This window comes from Achroia grisella, unplaced genomic scaffold, assembly GCF_030625045.1.
Source record: "Achroia grisella isolate CSIRO2021 unplaced genomic scaffold, CSIRO_AGI_Agris_v1 utg402, whole genome shotgun sequence".
Lineage (NCBI taxonomy): Eukaryota > Metazoa > Arthropoda > Insecta > Lepidoptera > Pyralidae > Achroia > Achroia grisella.
Window position 1 is genome coordinate 38,901 of NW_026712841.1, and position 22,675 is coordinate 61,575.

General features: G+C 30.8%; 4 protein-coding genes across 5 annotated transcripts; 2 read left to right on the top strand and 2 right to left on the bottom strand.

Annotated features, from left to right (window-relative positions):
* Positions 1-10: 10 nt before the first annotated feature.
* Positions 11-1,840, bottom strand: LOC131844393 (protein Mpv17-like). 2 transcript variants are annotated; one of them, XM_059193274.1, is made up of 3 exons: positions 1,786-1,840; positions 1,097-1,306; positions 11-643 (listed from the first exon to the last, which is right to left on the bottom strand). In XM_059193274.1, the coding sequence occupies exons 2-3, from the start codon at positions 1,301-1,303 to the stop codon at positions 287-289; spliced, it is 564 nt and encodes a 187-aa protein (XP_059049257.1). In that variant the 5' UTR covers positions 1,304-1,306; positions 1,786-1,840; the 3' UTR covers positions 11-286. The 2 variants fall into 2 exon arrangements, with proteins under 2 accessions (XP_059049257.1, XP_059049256.1); XM_059193273.1 differs by having other exon boundaries at positions 1,619-1,834.
* Positions 1,841-2,315: 475 nt separating this feature from the next.
* On the top strand, positions 2,316-9,289 carry LOC131844343 (dnaJ homolog subfamily C member 5). The gene is made up of 2 exons (XM_059193203.1): positions 2,316-3,024; positions 9,075-9,289. Exons 1-2 carry the CDS (start codon positions 2,442-2,444, stop codon positions 9,098-9,100), a joined length of 609 nt encoding a protein of 202 aa, XP_059049186.1. The 5' UTR covers positions 2,316-2,441; the 3' UTR covers positions 9,101-9,289.
* An 889-nt stretch (positions 9,290-10,178) lies between these two features.
* LOC131844425 (leukocyte elastase inhibitor-like) lies at positions 10,179-21,669 on the bottom strand. Its single transcript, XM_059193306.1, has 8 exons — positions 20,819-21,669; positions 19,319-19,492; positions 18,626-18,838; positions 17,965-18,204; positions 11,685-11,821; positions 11,456-11,522; positions 10,829-10,943; positions 10,179-10,363 (listed from the first exon to the last, which is right to left on the bottom strand). The coding sequence occupies exons 1-8, from the start codon at positions 21,476-21,478 to the stop codon at positions 10,254-10,256; spliced, it is 1,716 nt and encodes a 571-aa protein (XP_059049289.1). The 5' UTR covers positions 21,479-21,669; the 3' UTR covers positions 10,179-10,253.
* LOC131844167 (acetylcholine receptor subunit alpha-like) lies at positions 12,599-14,398 on the top strand. Its single transcript, XM_059192968.1, has one exon. It carries the CDS (start codon positions 13,095-13,097, stop codon positions 14,382-14,384), a length of 1,290 nt encoding a protein of 429 aa, XP_059048951.1. The 5' UTR covers positions 12,599-13,094; the 3' UTR covers positions 14,385-14,398.
* Positions 21,670-22,675: the final 1,006 nt, after the last annotated feature.

Sequence of the window (22,675 nt, forward strand, 5' to 3'; positions counted from 1 at the left end):
TACTATGTATGTACCAATTTATAAAATATATTTAAATATTTCTACGATTTGTTTAGTACCTATAGTAAAAATTGCAATTTGGCACAAATTTTGTATTTACCTTTATTTGGCACTCTACTTCTTAGTCCATTAATATGTTACATTTTTGACACTGTACTCATAACTCAATATAAAATGCTACATTATCAGAAAACTAGTATGTAAATAATTTTAATGTTTATGTCATAAAGGCACAAATTTGTTTAAGCAAAATACAGTCACAACTTGATCTGTCTATCTCATCAATTTATTCTAACAATCTCTCTCTATTTGTTTTCCATGACAAATAGGTATTCCAAAACAAAGCAACAACTTGAACAAGCAGTACTTGATACTGCAAGGGTATATAGTAAAAATTTACAATCTGAACCCATGGCCATACATAGTAATTTGTTTTTAACACATCATAATAATTGGCATGGATATCTTTTTTAACATTATTCCAAGATTTGCCTTGCATTGTCCCCACTCCTGACAGAATTAGAAATAGAAATGCAGGTGCAAATACCAGTTGATCAATGAATACTTTCTTAATAGCAACTGATTTTCCACTAGAACCAATGTGTTGATTAAGTAGTCCATACCAAAGACGTAGAGCAGGACCCTAAAAAAAAAAATCTTTTATTTACTAGGCAAATATTATTTCATGTCAGATGACTGATCTGATCATAGTAGTCACTGTAAGGTTAAAATGTCACAGATAAAATATTGTATAAATATATTACCAATTCCATTAATTTTTAATCTATCAATCAATGATTGAAACCATTTGTAGAAAAGACATCTGACAAAATAGACAGTCCTATCATGTTTAGACAAGGTACATTGACTATTTATTATCATGCTGTTTGTAGTAAATTAATTAGGCTCTAAGTGATACAATAAAAAAATGACAGTGGTCCTCGGAGAGGTTTCCGGAAGGGATATTAACTGATATTGAATTAGAAGTTTTTATAGACTATAATCCATTCATATCCATACATATATATTTTCGCATTTGAAATTTTATACCTATATTATGAAACAAAAAATAAAAGTAACAATAATGAATACTTACACCCACAAATAATCCAATGGAAGAAAACTGGAGAGTCCTTTTGTAATCAATTTCCTTAATTATTTTCTTTTCGATTACAGTTTGAGATATTAAATCACCTGCGCCCATGAGAGCACCGGTTTGTACTGCTTGTACCAAATACGGCCGACGTGCCAGGGCCTGCTGATATAACTTGAATATATTACGAAACCTCATTGCTACTTGCATGTCCTGAAAAATATAAGTAAATTTAATAAATATTACAATTATTGCACACATATGAATTTCAACATATATAAAATTATAAATGTGCATGTAGGGATGTTCACACAAAAACTACCGATCATCATGAAACATTGTACACATGTTCTTGGAGGTATTACAATGAATATAAGCTACTTTTTATTAAAAAAAACTAGTGAATGAATCAATGCGAGGGAAACCGCTGGTAAAAGCTAGTAATACATAAATATTAAATGTTTATTATTATAATTTATAATATATAGTATACATACAAAATATCTTAAATTGCACAATACATACCAATTAATTTATAAAAAGTCGCAGTAAAATAATTTATAAACGCATTGTATTGTGTCACGTTATGATATACAGAAATCTAATATTTATGATAGCTTTAAAACAAATCAGTTAAATTTTACTTTAAAATGAGTTCATGTGTTCTTATCTAAAAAACAATACTGTTACACCTTGTAAATTGAATTCTAATGGTTTTGATTTTGAATTCAAAGTTGTTTTCTTCTTCTGGCTCTAGGAACTGAAAGTTTGACACATACATGACATTGGAATGGAAATATCAAAACAAAACTATTCACCACCACAGCAATAACACACTAGCCATAATGTCAATGTCATATGATTATTGACAGCTGACAGATATATCACTTTTTTTCTCTTTTTTTTTGGTTCCGGCGGTTTGTGTTCCCATTAACCATAAATATCACTTTCACAAAGAGAGCGCATAGTTTATCTGTGCAGTGTGAATACTATAAGTATGTGTATGTATTCCTAAGCGCCTAAGAACAAATAACGTTTATTGTACATTGAAATTTTATTAACTATTGTTTTTATTTAGTGAATAATCTTTCTATATATTTTCGAAATTTCCAATACGTTGGTGTAGACATTAAATAAAATAGTAAATAGTTTTCACTTAGACTCTGTTAAAGTGTAGAAAACTGCCATGGCCAAAGGACATGTATCCAAACTTATGGCACCAACATAAAAATGTCAAAAAAACTAATCTAAAATATTATTGGCGTAGTTTCCCTTCAGTGAATATTATTAACGAGTTTAACCTTAATTGTTCTACAATAACCAAATATTCAGCGAAACAACAAAAGATATGGATAAAAGAAAGCTTTCAACTGCAGGGGACAGTCTGTATCAAATACTTCAAGTTCCCAAAACTGCAACCGCAGATGATGTAAAGAAAAGCTACAGAAAAATGGCATTAAAATACCATCCTGATAAAAATCCCAATAATCCAGAAGCTGCAGATAAATTCAAAGAGGTGAATCGCGCTCATACAATATTAAGCGACGCTACTAAAAGAAATATCTACGATAATTATGGCTCCCTTGGATTATACATTGCTGAACAATTTGGCGAAGAGAACGTCAACGCCTATTTTGTAGTAACTAGTACTTGGTGCAAAGCGTTATTCTTTGTGTGTGGTATCTTAACTGGATGCTACTTCTGCTGTTGTTTGTGCTGTTGCTGTAATTGTTGCTGCGGCAAATGCAAGCCACGTCCACCGGAAGAATCGGGTGACTATCATACATTAGAACGCGACGACTCGGACGGTGTGCAAGCGGTGACCGTGCAACCGGGTGGTGAGGGTCGTCCAAAGGGAGAACAAGCGCCACCCATTGCCATGCCTATGCCACCACCGCCTGGCGCTTCCGAAAACACAGGCCTCAACACAGGTGGGGTCAATTATGGAATTTCACATTAACATAAGTAATTTCAATGGTACTAAATGTCAACTTTAATATTATATTGTTATCTATCTGAAAGTCAGACTGTATTGAAACTAGGAAAAACTATTTATTCATTTGCATTACAGTCCATGTTGGCTTGTAAAGTTTGAGCTAGGTTATCTTCTGTGTTTTTAATCAGATAATAGTTTGTATCCATAAAATAAAATAATTGGAATATGCTTCTATAACTAGCTTAATGTTTTATCTTATCTATAGCAAATTGGCACTTCTTTAATTGTATGACTCACATGTTTGTCATATTCCATATGTAAATTTCTCTAAATTTTATGTTTAATACCTACAATAGTCTCTATAATTTGAATTGCTGAGTGGCACATTAGGTGGATTGACAATATTGGACAACACCAATAACTAAACATTCTATATTAAAGCTATGTAACAAAATAGGACACTGTAATCCTAATTATGCATTTTAAGTAACTTTGACATGACATGTTTCTAACATGTATTTCAGATTATACAGACTACTCTGAATTTCTATTTGTGAAAATCACAAAATACAAATATATGTAAATGTTATTAATTTTAATTACTTAATTGTGTATTGTTGTCCATGGTGATTTTAATATCTAGTTTAAATTTCATGAGTTTCAATATACATTTATATGGCTTACTGTTAGATACTACTTTTATAAATTATAAAACTTGACATAGTAAATACATGATATATTCCAGGTATTTAGGACACTATTTGTCTGTAGACAATAAAAGGATGTGTTTACCTAAACTCCTTGTTGACACCATAGAAGACACAAGGTCCAGTCATGGTATGCCTACAAATAAAAACAAGTTTATTTGCATGTCAAAAACAAGATTATCATAATGTAATTTCTTTTATATGATTTATTTTTATAGAAATACCTATAAATACAGTGGAATCTGTTTATCATACCACACACACCAATATTTTATTGACCAATCACTTCATATCATATAATAAATATATAGTCTGTTTTTTAATCTCAGCGACTAAATTGACATGTATAAATGTCAAATTTTAAAATAATGTTACCACCTATAGTGGGGTAAAAATGTACCTGAGATACTGATTTGTTTAATTGGATACTTTTATTGTAAAATTGAATATTACTTTTGCAACATCCATAATATCAACCTTGTCTTTGGGATTAAAAAACAGACTATAGATAGTTTATTTTCATAAGCCAAAGTGACATGACATTATAGGAAAATCTAAACAAATTATTTATTTCTTATGATATAAAATTAACAAAAGAAATATCTAATGCCTATAATATTCTTAATGTTTATTAATGTTTTTTGTTTCTCATATATTTGTTTTGTGTCATCAGTTCACATATCTTTTTAATTAATAGATCTGTTAACAAAAATGATGTTTATTGTCTAAGATTATGCACTTTATGGTGTCCACTTGCATGATGTACTTATCACTCCCTTGATATTATTGTAAGCAGATTCTACTGTGTTCTAATCTCAGAAAAAGAAGATGGCTTTTGTGTCTTTTAGTAAATTGAATATACTTTTATGTATTTTATAGTAATGAAGTATTTCTTGATTGAACAAATTGCTGGTTTTTTTATATTTTTATGACATGTACAATATGAGGTAATAATAGAATAGATATTCATATTAAACTTCTATCACAAAATGTCAAGCAAGTGAACAAGAATGGCTTGAGCATTCCATACACCTTGTACTTTTAGATATATAGGTATACATACACCAAGGTACTTAACCAAAATGCACTTATACTTTATAACAACAGGAAACTACTTTACTATTTTTTTTTTTGCCGCAAACAATCTGTATTCTGTACAAGACACAATAAAGTAGGTTAAGAAGGCATCTATATAGATTAGTGATCTCTATCATTCTAGACCACTACAATTATATTATATATTATCTAACCTTGATATAGAGACACCTGAAATTTCTCCTAACAATCTAAATATTCACAATCTGATAAAAATGTTAATGGAAACTTAATCTGATATATCCATGTTTTACAAATATTAGGTGATACTAATTTATAATAATGTTTCTTTTTATGATTATTTTGAAATCAGTAGGTAGGAAAAGAAATAATATTCTTTTACTGGGTAATATCCTCAAATGACTTATTATTATAATTTATTGTAACAAAAAAAAAATATTCATAATTTAGCACTTTATTTTTATTGATAAACACAGTATTCCATTTTTCTCATGTTGTAAAGATGTCACCTTTAGCTAGACATATTATAGACGTATGAAATACATATTTTCTAAAAATCTTTTGAAAGTAACTAACTTTCATACTGAATGTTACTAACTTTCAAAAGATGTTTTAGTATTGATATTGTTCAAAATTGTGTTGCCAATGTTTGAGTTTATACTTGCTGTTGGGAATGACACAAGGGATCTGTCTGTATTAATCTATTATGAGAGATCTTCAATAAATAATTTCCACCAATTGATTATTATTGAAATATACTCTGTCCAATTGAATATTACTTATTCATATAAAATTTAGTTCACTCTTTAGCTTAAAATATATAAGATTTATTGACCAAAAATAAAACTTATGAAATATGATAAGATTGTAAAAAATATGAAAATACGTCAAGTTAAATTCATTAGAATGCTAGCAATTTGTTGTGTTGTGTGTCAACCAGTTGATTGGTCTTATTGTTTATGATGGTATTATTGCAGTGAATCATTCATTCGTTTTGCTTATACCTACTGTTTATACTTAATTCTTTGTATATGTAATAGTTAGTAGTAAATAAAACATGTGAGCAAAAAAATTCATATGCCTACAAGTCTTGTATATTATCAATTACAATCAATTGTACTTTACACTATAATTTAGGGTCGTAAATTCCGCTATTTAATCTTCAATCAGTATTATATTTTTGTTAAGTATATGTTACATGAAATTTTTAAATTTTATTAATTTCGGAACAACAAAGGACATTTGAATTTTAGTTAAGAATAAGTGATTATAAACACCGGAGATTGATTTATTTGTTATAAACTTTACTCTGTTATTATTTGGATAGTGAAAATCGTATATGAAAATACCATGAAATTATTCTAAATTAATGTTACTAGTAACACAACACTGTACATTCAATTATTTTACGGATCTCTACCTATACCTAATAGATATTTTAAATAATTTTAATTTCAGTCTATTATAACAAAAATCTTTTAATGTTGGATGAAAAAAACAGCCCATTGCTACCTTGTAACAAAGTTTGTAGTTTTTCTTACACCATTTTACATATTACTAAAAACATATTTCTTTCACTCCAAAAACAAAATTATTAATTTGTTACAATTATAATATAATAATGTCTTATTATTATAAATGAATTATTGATAAAGTAAAGGAGATTCTAGTAATATATAAAATATATTTGCACTTTATACTATACACACTTATTTGATGTTCATGTAATAGGCATGATGACCTTTTCTATAGTTATTGCATATACAACTCCAACGGTTGGCAGTAACCAAAATAAATCTATTAATTTCGTTTAAAATCAATGTTTTAAAAAATTTAATAAAATAATTTATGTAAATGTACTATTGTGTGTTTAATAATAACATACAGAAATTCTCCGTGCAATTAGAGATCAGATGGTACAAAGCTTTTAAGATTTTCGTTGGGGACCATAATCACGTGTAATATCTATGAAATCATTAGCTAAAGGATTGAGAATTATGGGATAACAAGAAACTTTCATTGAATTAACTGATGTATGTTTTAAAAGCAAATATATACTTCACAAAAGAAGACTCCTGATTTAAATTTGTTCCAATGAATTTATATTATATATGAATGTTATTCTATTTTTTCTTTTATTTTTTTTTCTTATTACTAAAGATTTAAGATAGGTTTATTAAAAGTTTCCGTTGTAATTATGACAGTGCGTGTATAAGTACATACTCACAATACAGACGCAATTTAATCGACAAATGAGCCACGGTAGTTTGTCCTATTACTATCTACTTAATTATAAGCTTTTTGAAGTGTATATTACTACTCAATTTACTCTGATCAGATATGGTTAGTAAAAAGTCTGCGTGGGTACTCAGTCTCGCTTATAACACCCGCCAATTAGATTACAAAGAAGCGGTTTCGGTAGTAGGATCATATCCGGTAATAAAATTACAGTAAGTAAAGTAAGTAAAAACTTACTCCTTTGGAATGACAACGTATAAGTGGTATTACGGATGTCATATGATAATGTGATGTCAGTAGTGCAGTGCTGTTCATCTATGTAGTTGATGGACATCGCTTACCATCAGGCGGGCCGTCAGCTTGTTTGCCATTCCAATTACATCACCCTGATAACGCGCATACGAAGATAGATAGTACCTACAAATAATAGTTGCCGATCAATTAAGTTGCATTTAATACATAGGTGTAATTTTGCATATTAATGGAGTAAAAACAATAGAAATCTCGATTTTATTTTATCCATGAATTAAGAATTTAAATTGATATTTTATTGGTTTGTTAGTCATCATGCCTATGCCTATTCTACCTGATGTCCAGCATTATTCACCGTGTTTGTAATTGATTTTCAATGTAATAATAACTTAAGGAAGACGTTTATAGACTATTAATTATCTTTAGTTTAATAATGAAATATAACTTAACATCAGATTTGTTACGAGGTAAGTAGACAAAAAAATAATATTTGATGTTGATAATGTTCTAAATTTATTAAGGTTTGTTGTGTACTACTAAGTTAAATTTCATGTTTTTCTATATTAGTCCATAGATGTATTTGTAACTTGCCATTTTTTATCATCTAATGTATAAGGTTCAGACTTCAATAACATTAATATAACGTTATAACTATTGATTGCTAACACAAAACTTGTGAATCATTTAGCTATCTACTAATTTTGTTCACTTAGTGTAATTTTGCATTGTAAGTGTATTTCTAGCTTTTACAAGTATATTAGATGTTAGTGTCCGACCGAAGCTATCGAAACTACAGCCGAAACAGAAATTTATCGATTAGTTTATTTAAATAATGTATACCTATCAACAATATCATCGATATCATGTGAGCCTTAGTCAAGAAAAGGCTTCAAAGAAAATCAATCTTTTAGTCATAGAAATAGTTAACTCATAGAAATATGTTTGCCTAAAAATATGGACAAATAGACAAAATTTTATTGAATTGATATTCTATAACGTGTTTTTTTGTAACCAATGCACTCATTTATGTTTCCTGTTATGGCCATAGTTTTAGTTTCAGCCAATTTACTGCCTAATCCGAACGTCACAATGTTTACCGAATTTATTTACAATTGGTTCTAAATAGAAATATAGTTTCGGCGGACACTTTGATTTATATTTAGAGTTGAACAAAGTTATGCTATTATAAAAAATATGTAATAGTTCTCCTCAATTTTATAATTAACAATAACTTTATGTAATAAATTCATAATTACCATGTTATCATAATATTGGTTTGATTAAACTGTGTGTCATTTACATAATAATTAAAAATATAAATTTAATCAATTTAATCATAGGTAAACACAATGTTAATCAATATTTGTTGATGTTCATGTTATCACCTTGAATGATTTCATAAATTGAACATTCAATTATTAACTGTATGTAATCTATATAGAAAAGTGCACATATAAGCCACTCTTAAAATTATTCGAAGTAAGAATATACATCATTTTTGTGTGAGGAGTTGGGGGATGCGGGGATACAGTTTAATGTATTATAATTACATATTATGGTACTAGTCAACGACGATATTTAACGATGGTATGAATGTTAAGAATGTTAAAAATGTTTATTACACTCCATTCCTTTCTGTCAAATAAATACCTACATAATAAAATACAATCTCTCATTAAAATTACCAGTCCCTCTGTTATTGTGTATTTGTAATTTGTTGTGACAAGTGGCATGAGCTTTGGTACTAATATTTATTTCCTGAATAAATATAGTTTTTTTTTCTTATTTACAGGAAGCCGTTTTCCAAAATACACATGAAGTATTCACAACTTGCTAGTCTAACATAATTTGTAAGAGCAATAAGGAACTATTTTTTACAACCATTAACTTGCACAGATGCTGGATGTAAGCCTAAATTAAGTTTTATTATTATTCTTCGTTGTATTATTATTAATATTTATATTTTTAATTATTATTTGTGGCTTATGTTTGTCACGTAAAATATATCAATTTAGTTTTGTAAATTTCGTTTATTTAATAATGCAATTCCTTTAATTTTTTATTTTATTTTATTTTTAACGTATTACTGTATACAACAGCATTGAGTAGATATCTAATGATAGATAGAATAATTCTCTCTTTAGAGATACTTATTGAGTAAACTATTCAATATATGAGAACATACAACATATAGGTTGAAAAATACACTACCTTAATTTTTAAATTAATTGGCTGATATTATATGACCTAGAATGAACCAATAAGCCTTATTTTGAACTTAATATTTAGACAATATTAAAAAATCATGACGTAGACTGTACTTAGGAATGACATCTTAGTTCTCTAGAATGGCAACGCATGATTGGTAACACAGGTATCATATGATAACGTGATGTCCGTAGTGTTGTACACATAGTATTGTTACCGCTTACTGGTAGGCTTACTGTCTAGCAATATATTTAATGATGGTAATGAGAGTAGCGAACAGCGCAATCGCCCCGGGCCTCTCGTAACAAAGTGAAGTTTAAACAACTGGTGAATGTCATTTTGCCGAGTGGCGAGTTGCAAAAACTGCCCGATTTAGGCATTTAATCGTAAATAAAGAGATAAAAAAAAATGTAAAATAAAGGCATAGTTTTCTTGAATGATCGAGTCCTCATCCTCTTAATGTTGGAATCAATTAAATCGCATCGTGAACGATCACATACTCTTCACGGAGGATAAAGGGCCTCGCAAAGCCTGGAGTCTCGCAATGCGTAAATCCGCCGCTGGAATAATATACTATGCAAGCTTAGTGTTCGTGCATGAGTTTATAGAAAATCTCTTATTCTCATGCGCTTGTGATAACAAAAAAAATTCTATAGCACTATAAAAATTATACATCCTTGTGGTGTTTGGTTCTGATTTATTTGTATAAATACACCTATATTACATCATTGATATAATGTTATTAGCCTATACAAATTAATAGTTACAGTACAAAATTGCCATTCATAAGTGTCATGTTTCGCCAGCGCACAAAAAACATGTACGGTCTATCCACAACGATTTCATATTCGGGTACCTCCTCCCATTCGATTCCTAGAATAAAATTAAATAAATTATTGACTTGTACAATGGAATTGCTATGCAATTTAACTCATTACACAAGTATTTACTTAATTAGCACGGATTAATAAGGTAAATCTAATAAACTAGTGACTCTACTGAAAGGATTACAGATTTATATTTATGTAGAATACTGGCTAATTGATAAGTAGGCATAAACGCAAATAGGGCATGAATCATATGTTTATAACCCATTGCATAGATATACCTATTTCACAGTCCGGAGAGAGTTAGAGAATATACGTATTATACATAAGTAGTCAAACTAGAAATATTAAGAAATTTGAATTTTCTCTGAAAATACAATATAATGTTCCAATTTTCAATTTTGTACATAGGTGGGATATCCATCTACGCCGCACTATAGTGTTTTTTTTATTAGTAGGGCAACAATGATTTAGAGACATATAGGAAAATTACTAAAAAATAATATTTTACCATCGTCTTTAAATGCATTTCGGCCTGCCTCTGCCCAGAACATCAGCCTCTGAACACCATGGGACAACTTTAGCTGTGCAGTATCCGTTGAATTAAAGATACGTGATATGCCCATCTGAAATTTACACTAGTGTTAATAATAGTTATCACTTACAATCCAATCAAATAAAATTATGAGTAATCTCTCTTATTATAGTTATCTCTCTTATATAGGAATATCTCCTAGCACTTGCATTACTGAACCTAGGTATGTTATAACTTGTTCTGACTGATCTTAAGGGAAGTTTAAATACACAAACACAGGAGCTAGTACTTATGTTCCATTTTTTACATACCTAGGTATATGTAGTCGTCAGTTAAGGAATTCCTAGAGTCCAGAATATACCTGATATAAGAAGTATAAGTATTTACATATAAGATATGAAATGATACAGGTTAATAGATAGGCACCTGCGACAATACATATCTAGTGAAACAGTACCTATTATTAATTTAACTATAAACAAGTTTTTCAATCAAATTAATATCACTGGCATTTCAAATAATACGTTTGAAAGAGTCTTATCATAGAAACCGAACAGCTTTAGAATAATTAGATAATCGATTTAATGCCATAAACCTACTTACTGTCTGCAATTTACTTGGCAGTAACAATGTCATGCGCAGTGTATACAGCGGTAACGTCGCAGCCACCCTCATTGTGATCATTTTTTCTGTAGTGAAATATTTTGATTAACATTTTTCAATGTAATATCATGTAAACAGATTCATCAAAAATTGGAGATCCTAAAAGGTAAAGGGAATTACTGTTAACTATTTTAATATTTGGAGCCAGAGTATTGAATTTTTGTTTTACCTCATTGTGATCATTTTTTCTGTAATATCATGTAGGGTGTTGGCTACTATATGGTCGGCCAACTTCCTTAATGACTTTCCACGGGGCACCAATACGAGGAGAGAGAGGCCAGGCGTCGCATAAGATACCTCTACAGCCTATAAAAAAATATCAATTAGGTGTTAACGATATCTGGATGAATACGTAGGTATTGTAAAATCAATGCAGGCAGTTCAATAGAGTACTGTGCTTATTTTTTAGGCAAGGAAGTACCTACGATCAGTAACAGTTCTCAAGACGAACATATTATTCTTAGAAATATTTGGAAACGGAAATTTTAATTTTTAATTTATTGGAATCTTTAAATATAGGTACTATATTATACACATTTTACAAAGTTGTTTTGCGTAGGTACCTTGACTTATATATTTCAGCGCTCAGGTACTTTCCATTATAAGCTTGTTTCAGAGGAAAGGTATGGAGAGGATATGGCAGTGAAATACTTAGTAGTAAATAGCCCTCCGAAATGGCAACATGGGTGAATGGGTAACACGGGCTTCACATGATGACGAAACGTGCTGTTCATGTATTGGCATGGTTACCATTTACCAATAGGTGAACCCTCTACTTATTTGCCACTCCTGTTACATAAAAAAAAACTTTTTTTATACTCCCGCAACAGACACTAGGTACACGAAATATTTTGAATAATAGGTATTAATTGAACCGATGTGTCTGTTGTACTACATCTCTATTCTTAACAGCTGTACGCTGTTATCAGAAGTATAGCAGCATAAATGTAGTTTCAACATAATGTTAGTTGAGTATTAGAATCGCTATGACTATTGAACATTAGGTACTTATTCGTAGTGATTACGATTACGTTATGACACGTGAAGACAAACTAGGTATTCTTCAATAATACCTGTGCTAATTATTTAAGCATTTATTCAGCTTACATTGCTTGTCATAATACAATGTAGAAAAGCTGGTGCTGCAGTATCACAGCAGCGCTAATTTTTAGTTTACAAAGGCATAGTGATAGAACTACATCGGAAGAATATTTAAGCATTTATTCAGTTTACATTGCTTGTCATAATACAATGTAGAAAAGCTGGTGCTGCAGTATCACAGCAGCGCTAATTTTTAGTTTACAAAGGCATAGTGATAGAACTACATCGGAAGAAATGTATTAGACATTTCCGGTATGTGTGAATTTGAATATATGATAATGTTTTGGAAGTGGTCGTCCACTTTTCTAATTAAAGATTATTTTACCTTAGCGTAGCGCATATATCTTGCGTAGGTACTATCTAAAATAAATAAATACAATAAAGCACGCAACAGATGGTAAGTATCTACCTCTATCAGGCAATTGTTATCGTCAGGGGGCGGTGTACCGTATCAAATTTACTAGTGATTTAAAACTAGATGAATTTCAATTTACAGACACAGTCAACAACCATGTATCCGGGCGTAACGATCAGTGTTTGCATAATTTTTTTCTCGTGGCATGTCATCAATGCTGAAGACTGTCCACTAGGACGCGATGAACCGATGCATTATGAAGCAAAATTATATAAGGATTTATTATGTGCCTACAGTTATGAACATCGTCCTGTTACTGATCATAAAAAAACAGTCACTGTTAAGGTTCGCTTCTCAATAAAATATTTAAACTTCGATTCATTGGAGGAGACATTTACTGTACACAGTTGGGTTGCAATGTCTTGGCTGGATGAGTTCTTACATTGGGAACCAGCTAATTACGGTGACATTAAAGAATTGCAATTGGAAAGCCACGAAATTTGGACTCCACGTATGGCTCTCTTCAACGCTGATGCTTCTGTGTACCAATCGGACCTATTTTATACTACCTGCACTGTAGATTACAAAGGAATTGTCACATGTGTGCCCCATATTGCGCATTCCGGTATTTGTCGGACATCGTTGACTCGCTGGCCGTATGATGTACAAAACTGTAGTTTGTATTTCGGATCTTGGATGCATAAAGGAGAACAAGTCAATTTTACCTTCTATAGCAGTCAACCAATTGTCACGAGTGATTTTCAAAATGGATCCGATTGGAGTTTACTACGAGTAACAAATGAGAGATTACCAGGAATATACGCTTGTTGTCCCAATGACACATATCCAATGTTGAAGTATACATTTGTGTTAAAGAGAGAAGCGGCAGGACCTGCCGCTGTAGTCGTAATACCGTCAATTGTAATAGTTTTAATAACATTGTCTTCTGTGCTCCTTGGCGTAAAAGATAATGTTAGGCTGATATTACTCTGCTTCAGTCTTTTCGGCCACTTTACATTTCTTACCGAAATCGGATATGATATTCCAAAACATGGAGCCGATACCCCTATTATTTTGCTGTTTGTTCGTGACTCAATGGTAGTAACGCTAACTGCGATATTGGTAACATTATTACTAATGTCGATAACAAAACGGGCCCTACCAGCTCCAGGCTGGATCATATCTTTAAACCGACTGTTAGCTAGTGGACCTGGGAAGTATGTAGTCTTTACAGAATTTGACCCTAGTGACTCTTCCAAACATAGACTCGCGGAGGATGACGGCAATGCTCATGAAGAAACAAAACGATCTACCGATTGGATACAGTTCGCTAATTTAGTCAATAGTTTCATGTTCATTGTCATATTCTTAGTTTACTTTATTTTAATTTGTATTTACATCCCGTATGACTAAGACATTTCAATTGTGTTTTGTTCGTATTCTATTATAGTCTGTAGAAAATCCTGTGTTTATAACATAATGTTATAGGTAGGTACCTACCTAATGTTTTAATTAATATTTTTTTAATTATTTTGTAAAGTATAAGTAAGTAAAGTATAAGTAGTATGTTATGTTACATATCGAAAGTAGGTAGTATATAAGGAATATTTTTTTCGTCTGTGTAGGTAAATATCTATTATTAAAACTTATTAGTACATATTATAGAAACAAATGACGTGATTAATTTAATAATGACGATGGTTTTCTGAATTAGTACTTAAATACAAGATAAGTACTGAATAGACTACCTACGGGAATTTATTTTAATACTGTTAAATTTAGATTATTAAATAATAAAGCATACCTACTAACTACCACTATTATTGTAAATTATCATTATATAATATCTTATCTGTGTTCATATTGAAACTTATTTATTAAAGACGCCATAAGATTTAATTTGGTAATTATTTCAATATTTAAAGACAATGTTTACTTTATCTTTCTATTTCTTAGTCCAATTCCAAGTTATTGGCACCGACTCTGTCTCCGAGCGTTAGATATGTCATCATGTATGACTCTAATATACCAATGCTCTTTCGCGTTCTATACATTAACGCCCCTTTGTTTTAATTTTAAATACTTGTCTATGTGTTTGTGTAAAACTAAAAAGTTGATATGGTTTTATTTAATATCTATGTAAACATCTCTGTTTATATCCAAACATATCAAAGAAGGCTTTGAGTAACTTTTACAAAGCTAATGAAATGAATTATAAAGCTAATGTAGGTACATTCCATTTAATTCGGTACTGTACAAAATTACAAGTAGTAAATATCTATATAGTGAAATAATTATCATAAATAATTTTATTTATTACCTACTAGCTGTACTCGTGACTTTTTCCGCGTGGAATTTAACAAAAAAGTTAATTAGAGAATATTTCTAAAATAAAAGTAGCCTTATTAGGTACATCTGCAACCTGCCAATAAAAGTCCTGTCAAAATCGAGCCATTTCAGGGATTACCCGGAACAAACAGACAGACAATAAATTGAAAAAAATGTTATTTTGGTGCATGTGCCGTATTTATATTCATATGTAGGTATGTAGTAAAAAACGGTTATTTCAATATTACAAACAGACACTCCAATTTTATTTATACTTATGTATAGATGAGAAAACCAACAGCTTACAAATTAATATATAAACCGTAAATTTAGGTAGCTACAAATTTGAATAGTTAATTCACAAATATACAACACCCAAAATTATCTACAAAAAATCAAACTTATGAATACAATGAAGAATTAGCTCTCCATATCCTCTGTCAAAAATAAAAAATATAAGTGAAAGAATTACTTCAATACGTCAATTATGTAGTTTCTGATTTATAGAAGTAAACGTGCGATGCGGACTCGTGTGACGGTGTGACGTCATAGTACAACACTCGCTCAGTCCGCTCGCGATCTCAACACGGAGTCGTCTTACGTTTCATTAGAAATTTTAAATATCTTCAAAAATTACCAAACCAAATACTAGAAAATCATGTGTTGTGCCGAAATGTACAAATACAACCACCAAAGTAATAGTTATTTTTATAATAATCACAAAAAAATCCAACAACAACAAGTTACGTTTAAAACTTCTTGGTTGTTTTCATTACATTCTAAACTGCAACGGTACCGTGTGGTACGTACGCAGTGTTCGCGCGTGATCCTGCATTTGACCATACAAACATCACTTGCTCTTTTTACTTGTATGTAACCGATAGCATCATCACCAAAGCTGTCTCTTGCCGACTTGGAATAAGTTACAAATAAAAATAAATAAAACGGCCTACGTATTTTATTAATAAGACAAATCAAAATTAAAAAAAGATTTAATACATATTTTCAACCCACTCTAAATCAATATTTGTGTTTAGTTAAATTTACTAAGAGAGGTACCTATATTCACAGATACGTACCTATATTCACGTATACGTACTTATAGATATAAAACTCTAACACATATTTGTTGCCTATAACGTAAAATTTAAAAGGTTTGGTACTTCTGCCTATTTGAGTTGCAATACTTACAATATGACATCAGTTGGGTATTTTTTTTAACAAAACAGTTTAAAACAGATAAATTATTTTCTAAATAGCAAGAAAAGTTAACTTACCTTTGCATTTTTATTCCTCGCATTTCGGCGTCAACGAAATCACTATTTGTTGATAAATAATGGGCAACCATTAATGTACCTATTTTAAGCATATTATACGATTGCCATTTTTCGAATCCCTCATCCATTTAATTAATTAATAGAATAATAACGTAATGCGCGGACGAAAACAAAACAAAATACTGACGACTCGCTACTAAGCGGAGCGGACAAAATTAAGTCACACGTCACGTGACTGTTAGCGGGACTTAAAATTTATCGTAAGTTGAAATGCCTATAAAATAAAAACTAATAGATATTTTTGACTAAAACAAAAACTAGTATATTTGTATACATACAAACTTGACTATATCAAACTTTCGACCGATTTGGTATACCTAGTAACATTCTTCATTGAACCAGCGACAATCGGCTGCATGCTAAATAGTTAAACAACCGAGGTCGTAAAATATACAGAATTAATAATAACGTGTTCATGTTATGAAAAATCGACTTTAATCACAATAACATGATCATATCTTGGTAAATTTTATATAGGATCACACATGAAGCATTAACTTTAAAATAAAAATGAATCTTCCATCTTTTATTCAAAGTTTGATGAAAATAAAAGAATGGAAAGAGTTGTTTTAACAATTGAGGTTTTTATAATGTCTAGTTAGGTATTTAATAATAATATATGTCTAGTAAGATATTTAATAATAATATATATATCGAATAGAAATATAGATATTTTCCATTCAACGCTAGAGTTCTGTGTTAAATTTCCACCGTAAAGTGACAAATTATATTTAACATTAGGTATACAATTTTCTTTTCTTTAATATAAATAAAATTCTGTTAACATGATAATTTATATATATTATATATCATTTTCTATTTAGTTTACTTTTTATTATATAATACATTATCATATATTAATCTATATAATTTACATAGAAGTGTTGGATTACAATCCAGTTCTGCCGATACAATCTATTATATTATTATATTGCTCTGTTTTGTGAATAAACAAATTGTAATTAAATAAATATCTACAATTAAAATTAAATAATAATTGAATTGTTGCGATGATTAGGTATTGACAATCAATTGACTATAGTTTTCATTTAAATTACTATATTTTAGTAGTAGCCTACTCATATTTACGTATGAGGTTAATATAATAATATTTATAGTATAAGTCTGACTTGCAAAAAAAGAAAAAACTAATTTGCAAATTTTGCATTACATTCTCAATCACAATCGGAGAGTAAATAAAAACTATTTAAATTTGAAACTAGCGTATAGACAAATTCGTACTATTATCTATACCTGTTAATCTGTTCCATGTCATTCCTAACATGACATGGAACAGATTAACAGGTATAGATGACAAAATGACTAACCTCAGCATTGCATTCTGGCAAGTCGCCGTATCGCATGATGTCATTGATGCGTATCATACGCACAGTCCTGCTAGGGGCGGCATCAGCGTCGCGGAACTGCCGTGAGCCATTTAGTACAGTGGGAGCAGAACGCCAGCGGGCGCGGAAGTACACTGTGTTCATTGCCAGAGCTCGCAAGCCTTCGGAAAACTCGTCTTCTTCAAAGGTATCGTGCATTGCACCTTTGGAATCTTCTTCTACCTAATTACATTACGGGAATTACACTTTTTAAATTGGTGTATCGTTTGATGCAATGAAATTACAAGCCTGACTTCCTAGTTCTCCGGAAAGGATACTGAGGGGAATACTAATCGTCAGATGAGGAAGTCCTGCCAGTGAAGTGAAGTGAAGTCCTGACAACGGTTGCCACTATGTCTACTATTAGGTGGGCTGTGTAGATTACACACTATTATATAAAGTAGATAGTTGCCACTTCCCAACAAATGTAGGTTGGCTCTGGCTTGTTTGCCATTCAAATTCGAAAAAAGTATTTATTTAACTTTTTCATAATAGTTTTATTATATTATTATTATAATATTGTGAACTGAAAAAGGATGCGGGCTCTATTTGATTACTAACATAAGATAGATAATAGTTCATGTTGCATACAAAAATTACTTACCATTCGATTAAGTTTCTGTGCGAGTGTCTGGGGCGACTCTGAGACATTAAAATGGACTAAGTGCAGTTGCAATGCAGCAGCGGCACCGTTTGTGAACTGTCCACTGACATTTTGATTGGCCCCCACAGCCAGCCGTGACTGCCACCGAAACACGAGATCCATGTCCGTACTTGGTAATGTTGCAATAATTTCCTTGATAAGATCGATTTTATCCTAGGGATAATACTATAGGTGTATTATAGAAACAATCATATAATTTGCTATCAGTCTTTTCAACACCGAACTGGCAGTTAGTCACTGTTTCACGCACAAAGTATTTTGTTCTCAACCTTTCTTTGTTATCGGCAAACCACTAGGTTCCGATGCTCTTTGAACGGCGAAGGTGAAATAATTAATACATTTTAAAAATTCATTCGGAACTGATTCAGTAGTTATTTAAACAACAATTTATATTCTGACCTCTCATCTATATAAAATAATACGTATTCGCGACGAGTTTCAAATTTTGTACGGACAAAATGTTACTACAGTTTGTCTCAAACAGGTAAAAGGTATTACTTACATATGAGGTCGACTGTGGCAAAATTCTATAAATACAAAAAAAAAACATAAGGAAAAAACCGTTCGAACATGAAGTCTCGGGTACAGTTAAATTAGTAAACTCAACAATATAGTATCTACGTAAATACATACTGCATCAGTAATATGAAGTCCTATGCTATCATCAATCTCTGTTTTTGTACTGGAATTCACTTCGGTTGAAATAGTCATCAGAAGCAGTTGCAGAAATAGTGCCGATTGGACAAAGCTGATTCCATTCTCACGACGTTCTACTGGACTTATGGATGATAATTTTAAAAATGTTACCTAAAACAATTTCTTGCAAATATTAGATACCTTTTCTAACTATTTTAAGAAATAGGTGGTTTATTAAATAAATTAAATTTGCTGTAATTTTTGTAACATTTTGCATTTAGTTATTAGATATAAGAAATCTTTACTTATTGTAAGCTTATGTAGATATACCTAGTTCATATTCAGTCTGCTAGTCGAATTCGTGTATACCTACTACATATGTTTACAGAATAAAAGTAATGCAAATGCACAGGTACCTAATATTTTTGTAATTGCTACAGGATCGAAAGATAAAGAAAGAGAAATGTAATAATGAATTTTATCGAAAAAATCAAGGAGGCCTACATACAGAATGACTTAAGTATTTACACTCGCGGAAATAAGATTTAAGAATAAAAGATTGAAGTAAAAACAGATGATTAATTCATCATGGCTAATTCAACAGAAATTAACAACATTAAATAGTATCAAGGAGTGATTCTTCAGTGGTCCCATTAACCTCCATTACTAACAATCCCTTCTTCCCGGTATAGTGTCCCGTAATAGAACACCAATGAAATCCGCTAAATACTCTTATCACATATCTACGTCCAAACCTTTACGAGAAAGTATGTAACGACAGCACAGTATCAAGATACATAAATGTGGAAAAGTAACGTAAAGATATTTATATAATATTATACAAATAAGTATTTTACAAATATTAGACATGCTCAATAACAATAGATACGCATGTAGCTATATTATTTGTAACAAATGAGATGAAAATTGATTCGTTTCGTGTATTCGTGACGTGATATTATGTAGTTATATATAGAAATTAGAGTTATGATGTATGTATGGTATGTGATGTTAGAAATGGATAATTTCTCTTTGTTATGTTGTTAAGAAAAATTCAGTACCTACTCTAGATACGAATTCCTTTTCAATGACATCAGATTGCGCCATTTCGTACCTATTTATAATCTATTTTGAGCAGTATCGTATTAGTACCATATTTGGTGGCTAATAAACAACAAAAAGAAACAACTAACTTACATTGTACGTCGGTGTAGTATTAATTATATTTAAAAAGAACAGTAGATACCAGAGTACAAAATTTGATCTACGGTGCATATCCTATCTGCTCACTATACAACTTGTCTATCAAAGTCTTTCCCATATTTTTATTCTAAAACAACGCATTTTAACCAGGACCAAAATTAGTAACTATACACATCAATTTAAGGAAGTAACATATAAACAGACACTATCTACTATAAAAAGCATCATTCACAAAATCCATATGGTATTAACAGAAACCGTGTTTATATACGAATAGTCATTTATTATACTCACCATATAAAATTTTCGTTCTAATTTGTCAAGAGCTTTATTAAATTCACTTAATAGTAACATTTTATTTGTTTTTACGTTTGTTTCACTCGTATAATTTGAAGGTAATAACTTTTTTGATGTAGGTGCCGCAATGAATGTTCTGTTACTTGTTTGTATAATACTACCATTTTTAGGTAATATATAAGATGGAGTGGATGCTGCTAACGATAACAACAATTTATTTTTATTGGCATCTAGTAATTTTCTTCTATTATACGGTATGTGCGAATGTATAGATTTAAATGGTCTTAATGTAAAATTGGGACTATCATACATTGAAATATAAGGTTGAAGTTTGCCGACTAAATTAAAATTACGATTACTTTGATAAATTAGGCCATTTAGTTGTTGTATATTTCTTGATTGTTTAATACCGGTCTCAGCGTTCAAATAAGAAGTAGCAAATACGTTATCATTGGGCGTAAAGAAACAATTCCTCCATTCTATAGGAAAATAACATCTGTAAGATATCGATTGCTGGTTTCGCATAGACACTAGAGGTCGAGAAAAACCTGGCCATCGTCCAAATGTACTGAAATATGATGTATCATAAGCTATAACAGTCATCTTAGCAACTTTAATATATAATAACACAACTAACACACTTATTTTATTATTCATTATAATAATGTTCAATTGTTTTTTTTACTATATTTGAATTTTGTAACACTGAAAATAATAATTAATGGTTTTAAACGGCAATCTGCATTATTACATCGCGAAATATTTTTTAGCTAAATGATACCTATGTGAATCTATTTGAACTGTAATTATTTCCTAAACCGAAAATACGATTAAATTGAAAACACGACGGTCACGCAAACCGACCAGCACCGTCTTATCAAACTAAAAACAATGTGAGTTTACAGCCATAACTGTAGTAAATACATTCTGTTCCGCTTATGCTAAGTAAGTGCCTAATAGGTACTGCTTCAAAATTAAGATTTTTAATTAACATGCCTATGTAGGCACCTACTTTATGTACATATTTCGGCAATAAATATTTATATACCTTAAGTGAATATTAAGGACATATTGTCCCTCAAGGCGGTAGATATAGGTACTATTTCCTTTACTCTTTTCTATTTTCATTAATTTCATCACCACTAACCTCAAATGCTCTTACCATTTGTATGCAGATGATCTGCAGCTCTACCAGCAAGCTGTGGTTGACAGAATCGCCGAAGCTATTGCTTTTTTAAATTGTACATGTTAACGATATTAATTTTCTTCCTATAGGTAATTTGGATACTACAAGATATGAGATACTTCATTGCTGCCGCCATGCAGCTACGATTAGTTTCAAATAATAAGATGTGATAGGAAAATTTCAAGGCATTGCAGATTAGTCCAAGGAAAGGTTTGTAGCTTCCAGTATATGCTGAGGGTTTGTATCCATGGTGAGGTTCCATAAGGTGGGCTTTTGTATAGATAAGACGTACTAGTATATGTGTATTTAAGATAATTAACAAAAGGTAGGTATGGCATACCTACATAGGTACCTATACTCAAGATATTCAATGAAATACACGTTAAATTGGACCCACGTCCATGATGTTTTTTACCGATCTGAGTAAATTAGGGGATATACTAGTTAATACGTAGAAGCACTTTGATATTTACCCGAGGTAGACCTTCTAAAAAACAGTTTGCTTTGTGAGATGTGTTTCAGTAAAGTCTGAAATATTACAGGATAAGACGCATAACCACTTTGTCCTTCCACTAGACTCCAATGACAGCGCTTAAGTGGTGTCACCGGCGTCATATGACATGATTAGTGTGGTTTATGTACACGAACGACTGTTACCATTAACCATC

Bases quoted from the DNA above. Each gene is read 5' to 3' on its own strand.
- LOC131844167 (XM_059192968.1), top strand. From the start codon at position 13,095: ATGAATTTCAATTTACAGACACAGTCAACAACCATGTATCCGGGCGTA.
- LOC131844393 (XM_059193274.1), bottom strand. From the start codon at position 1,303: ATGCAAGTAGCAATGAGGTTTCGTAATATATTCAAGTTATATCAGCAG. The intron at 644-1,096 runs GTAAGTATTCAT...TTTTTTTTTTAG, and splicing joins CCATTGGATTATTTGTGGGT to GGTCCTGCTCTACGTCTTTG.
- LOC131844343 (XM_059193203.1), top strand. From the start codon at position 2,442: ATGGATAAAAGAAAGCTTTCAACTGCAGGGGACAGTCTGTATCAAATA. The intron at 3,025-9,074 runs GTGGGGTCAATT...TCTTATTTACAG, and splicing joins AAACACAGGCCTCAACACAG to GAAGCCGTTTTCCAAAATAC.
- LOC131844425 (XM_059193306.1), bottom strand. From the start codon at position 21,478: ATGAATAATAAAATAAGTGTGTTAGTTGTGTTATTATATATTAAAGTT. The intron at 19,493-20,818 runs GTGAGTATAATA...AAATTGTTTTAG, and splicing joins TAGAACGAAAATTTTATATG to GTAACATTTTTAAAATTATC. The intron at 10,944-11,455 runs GTAAGTAGGTTT...TGTAAATTTCAG, and splicing joins TGCCAAGTAAATTGCAGACA to ATGGGCATATCACGTATCTT.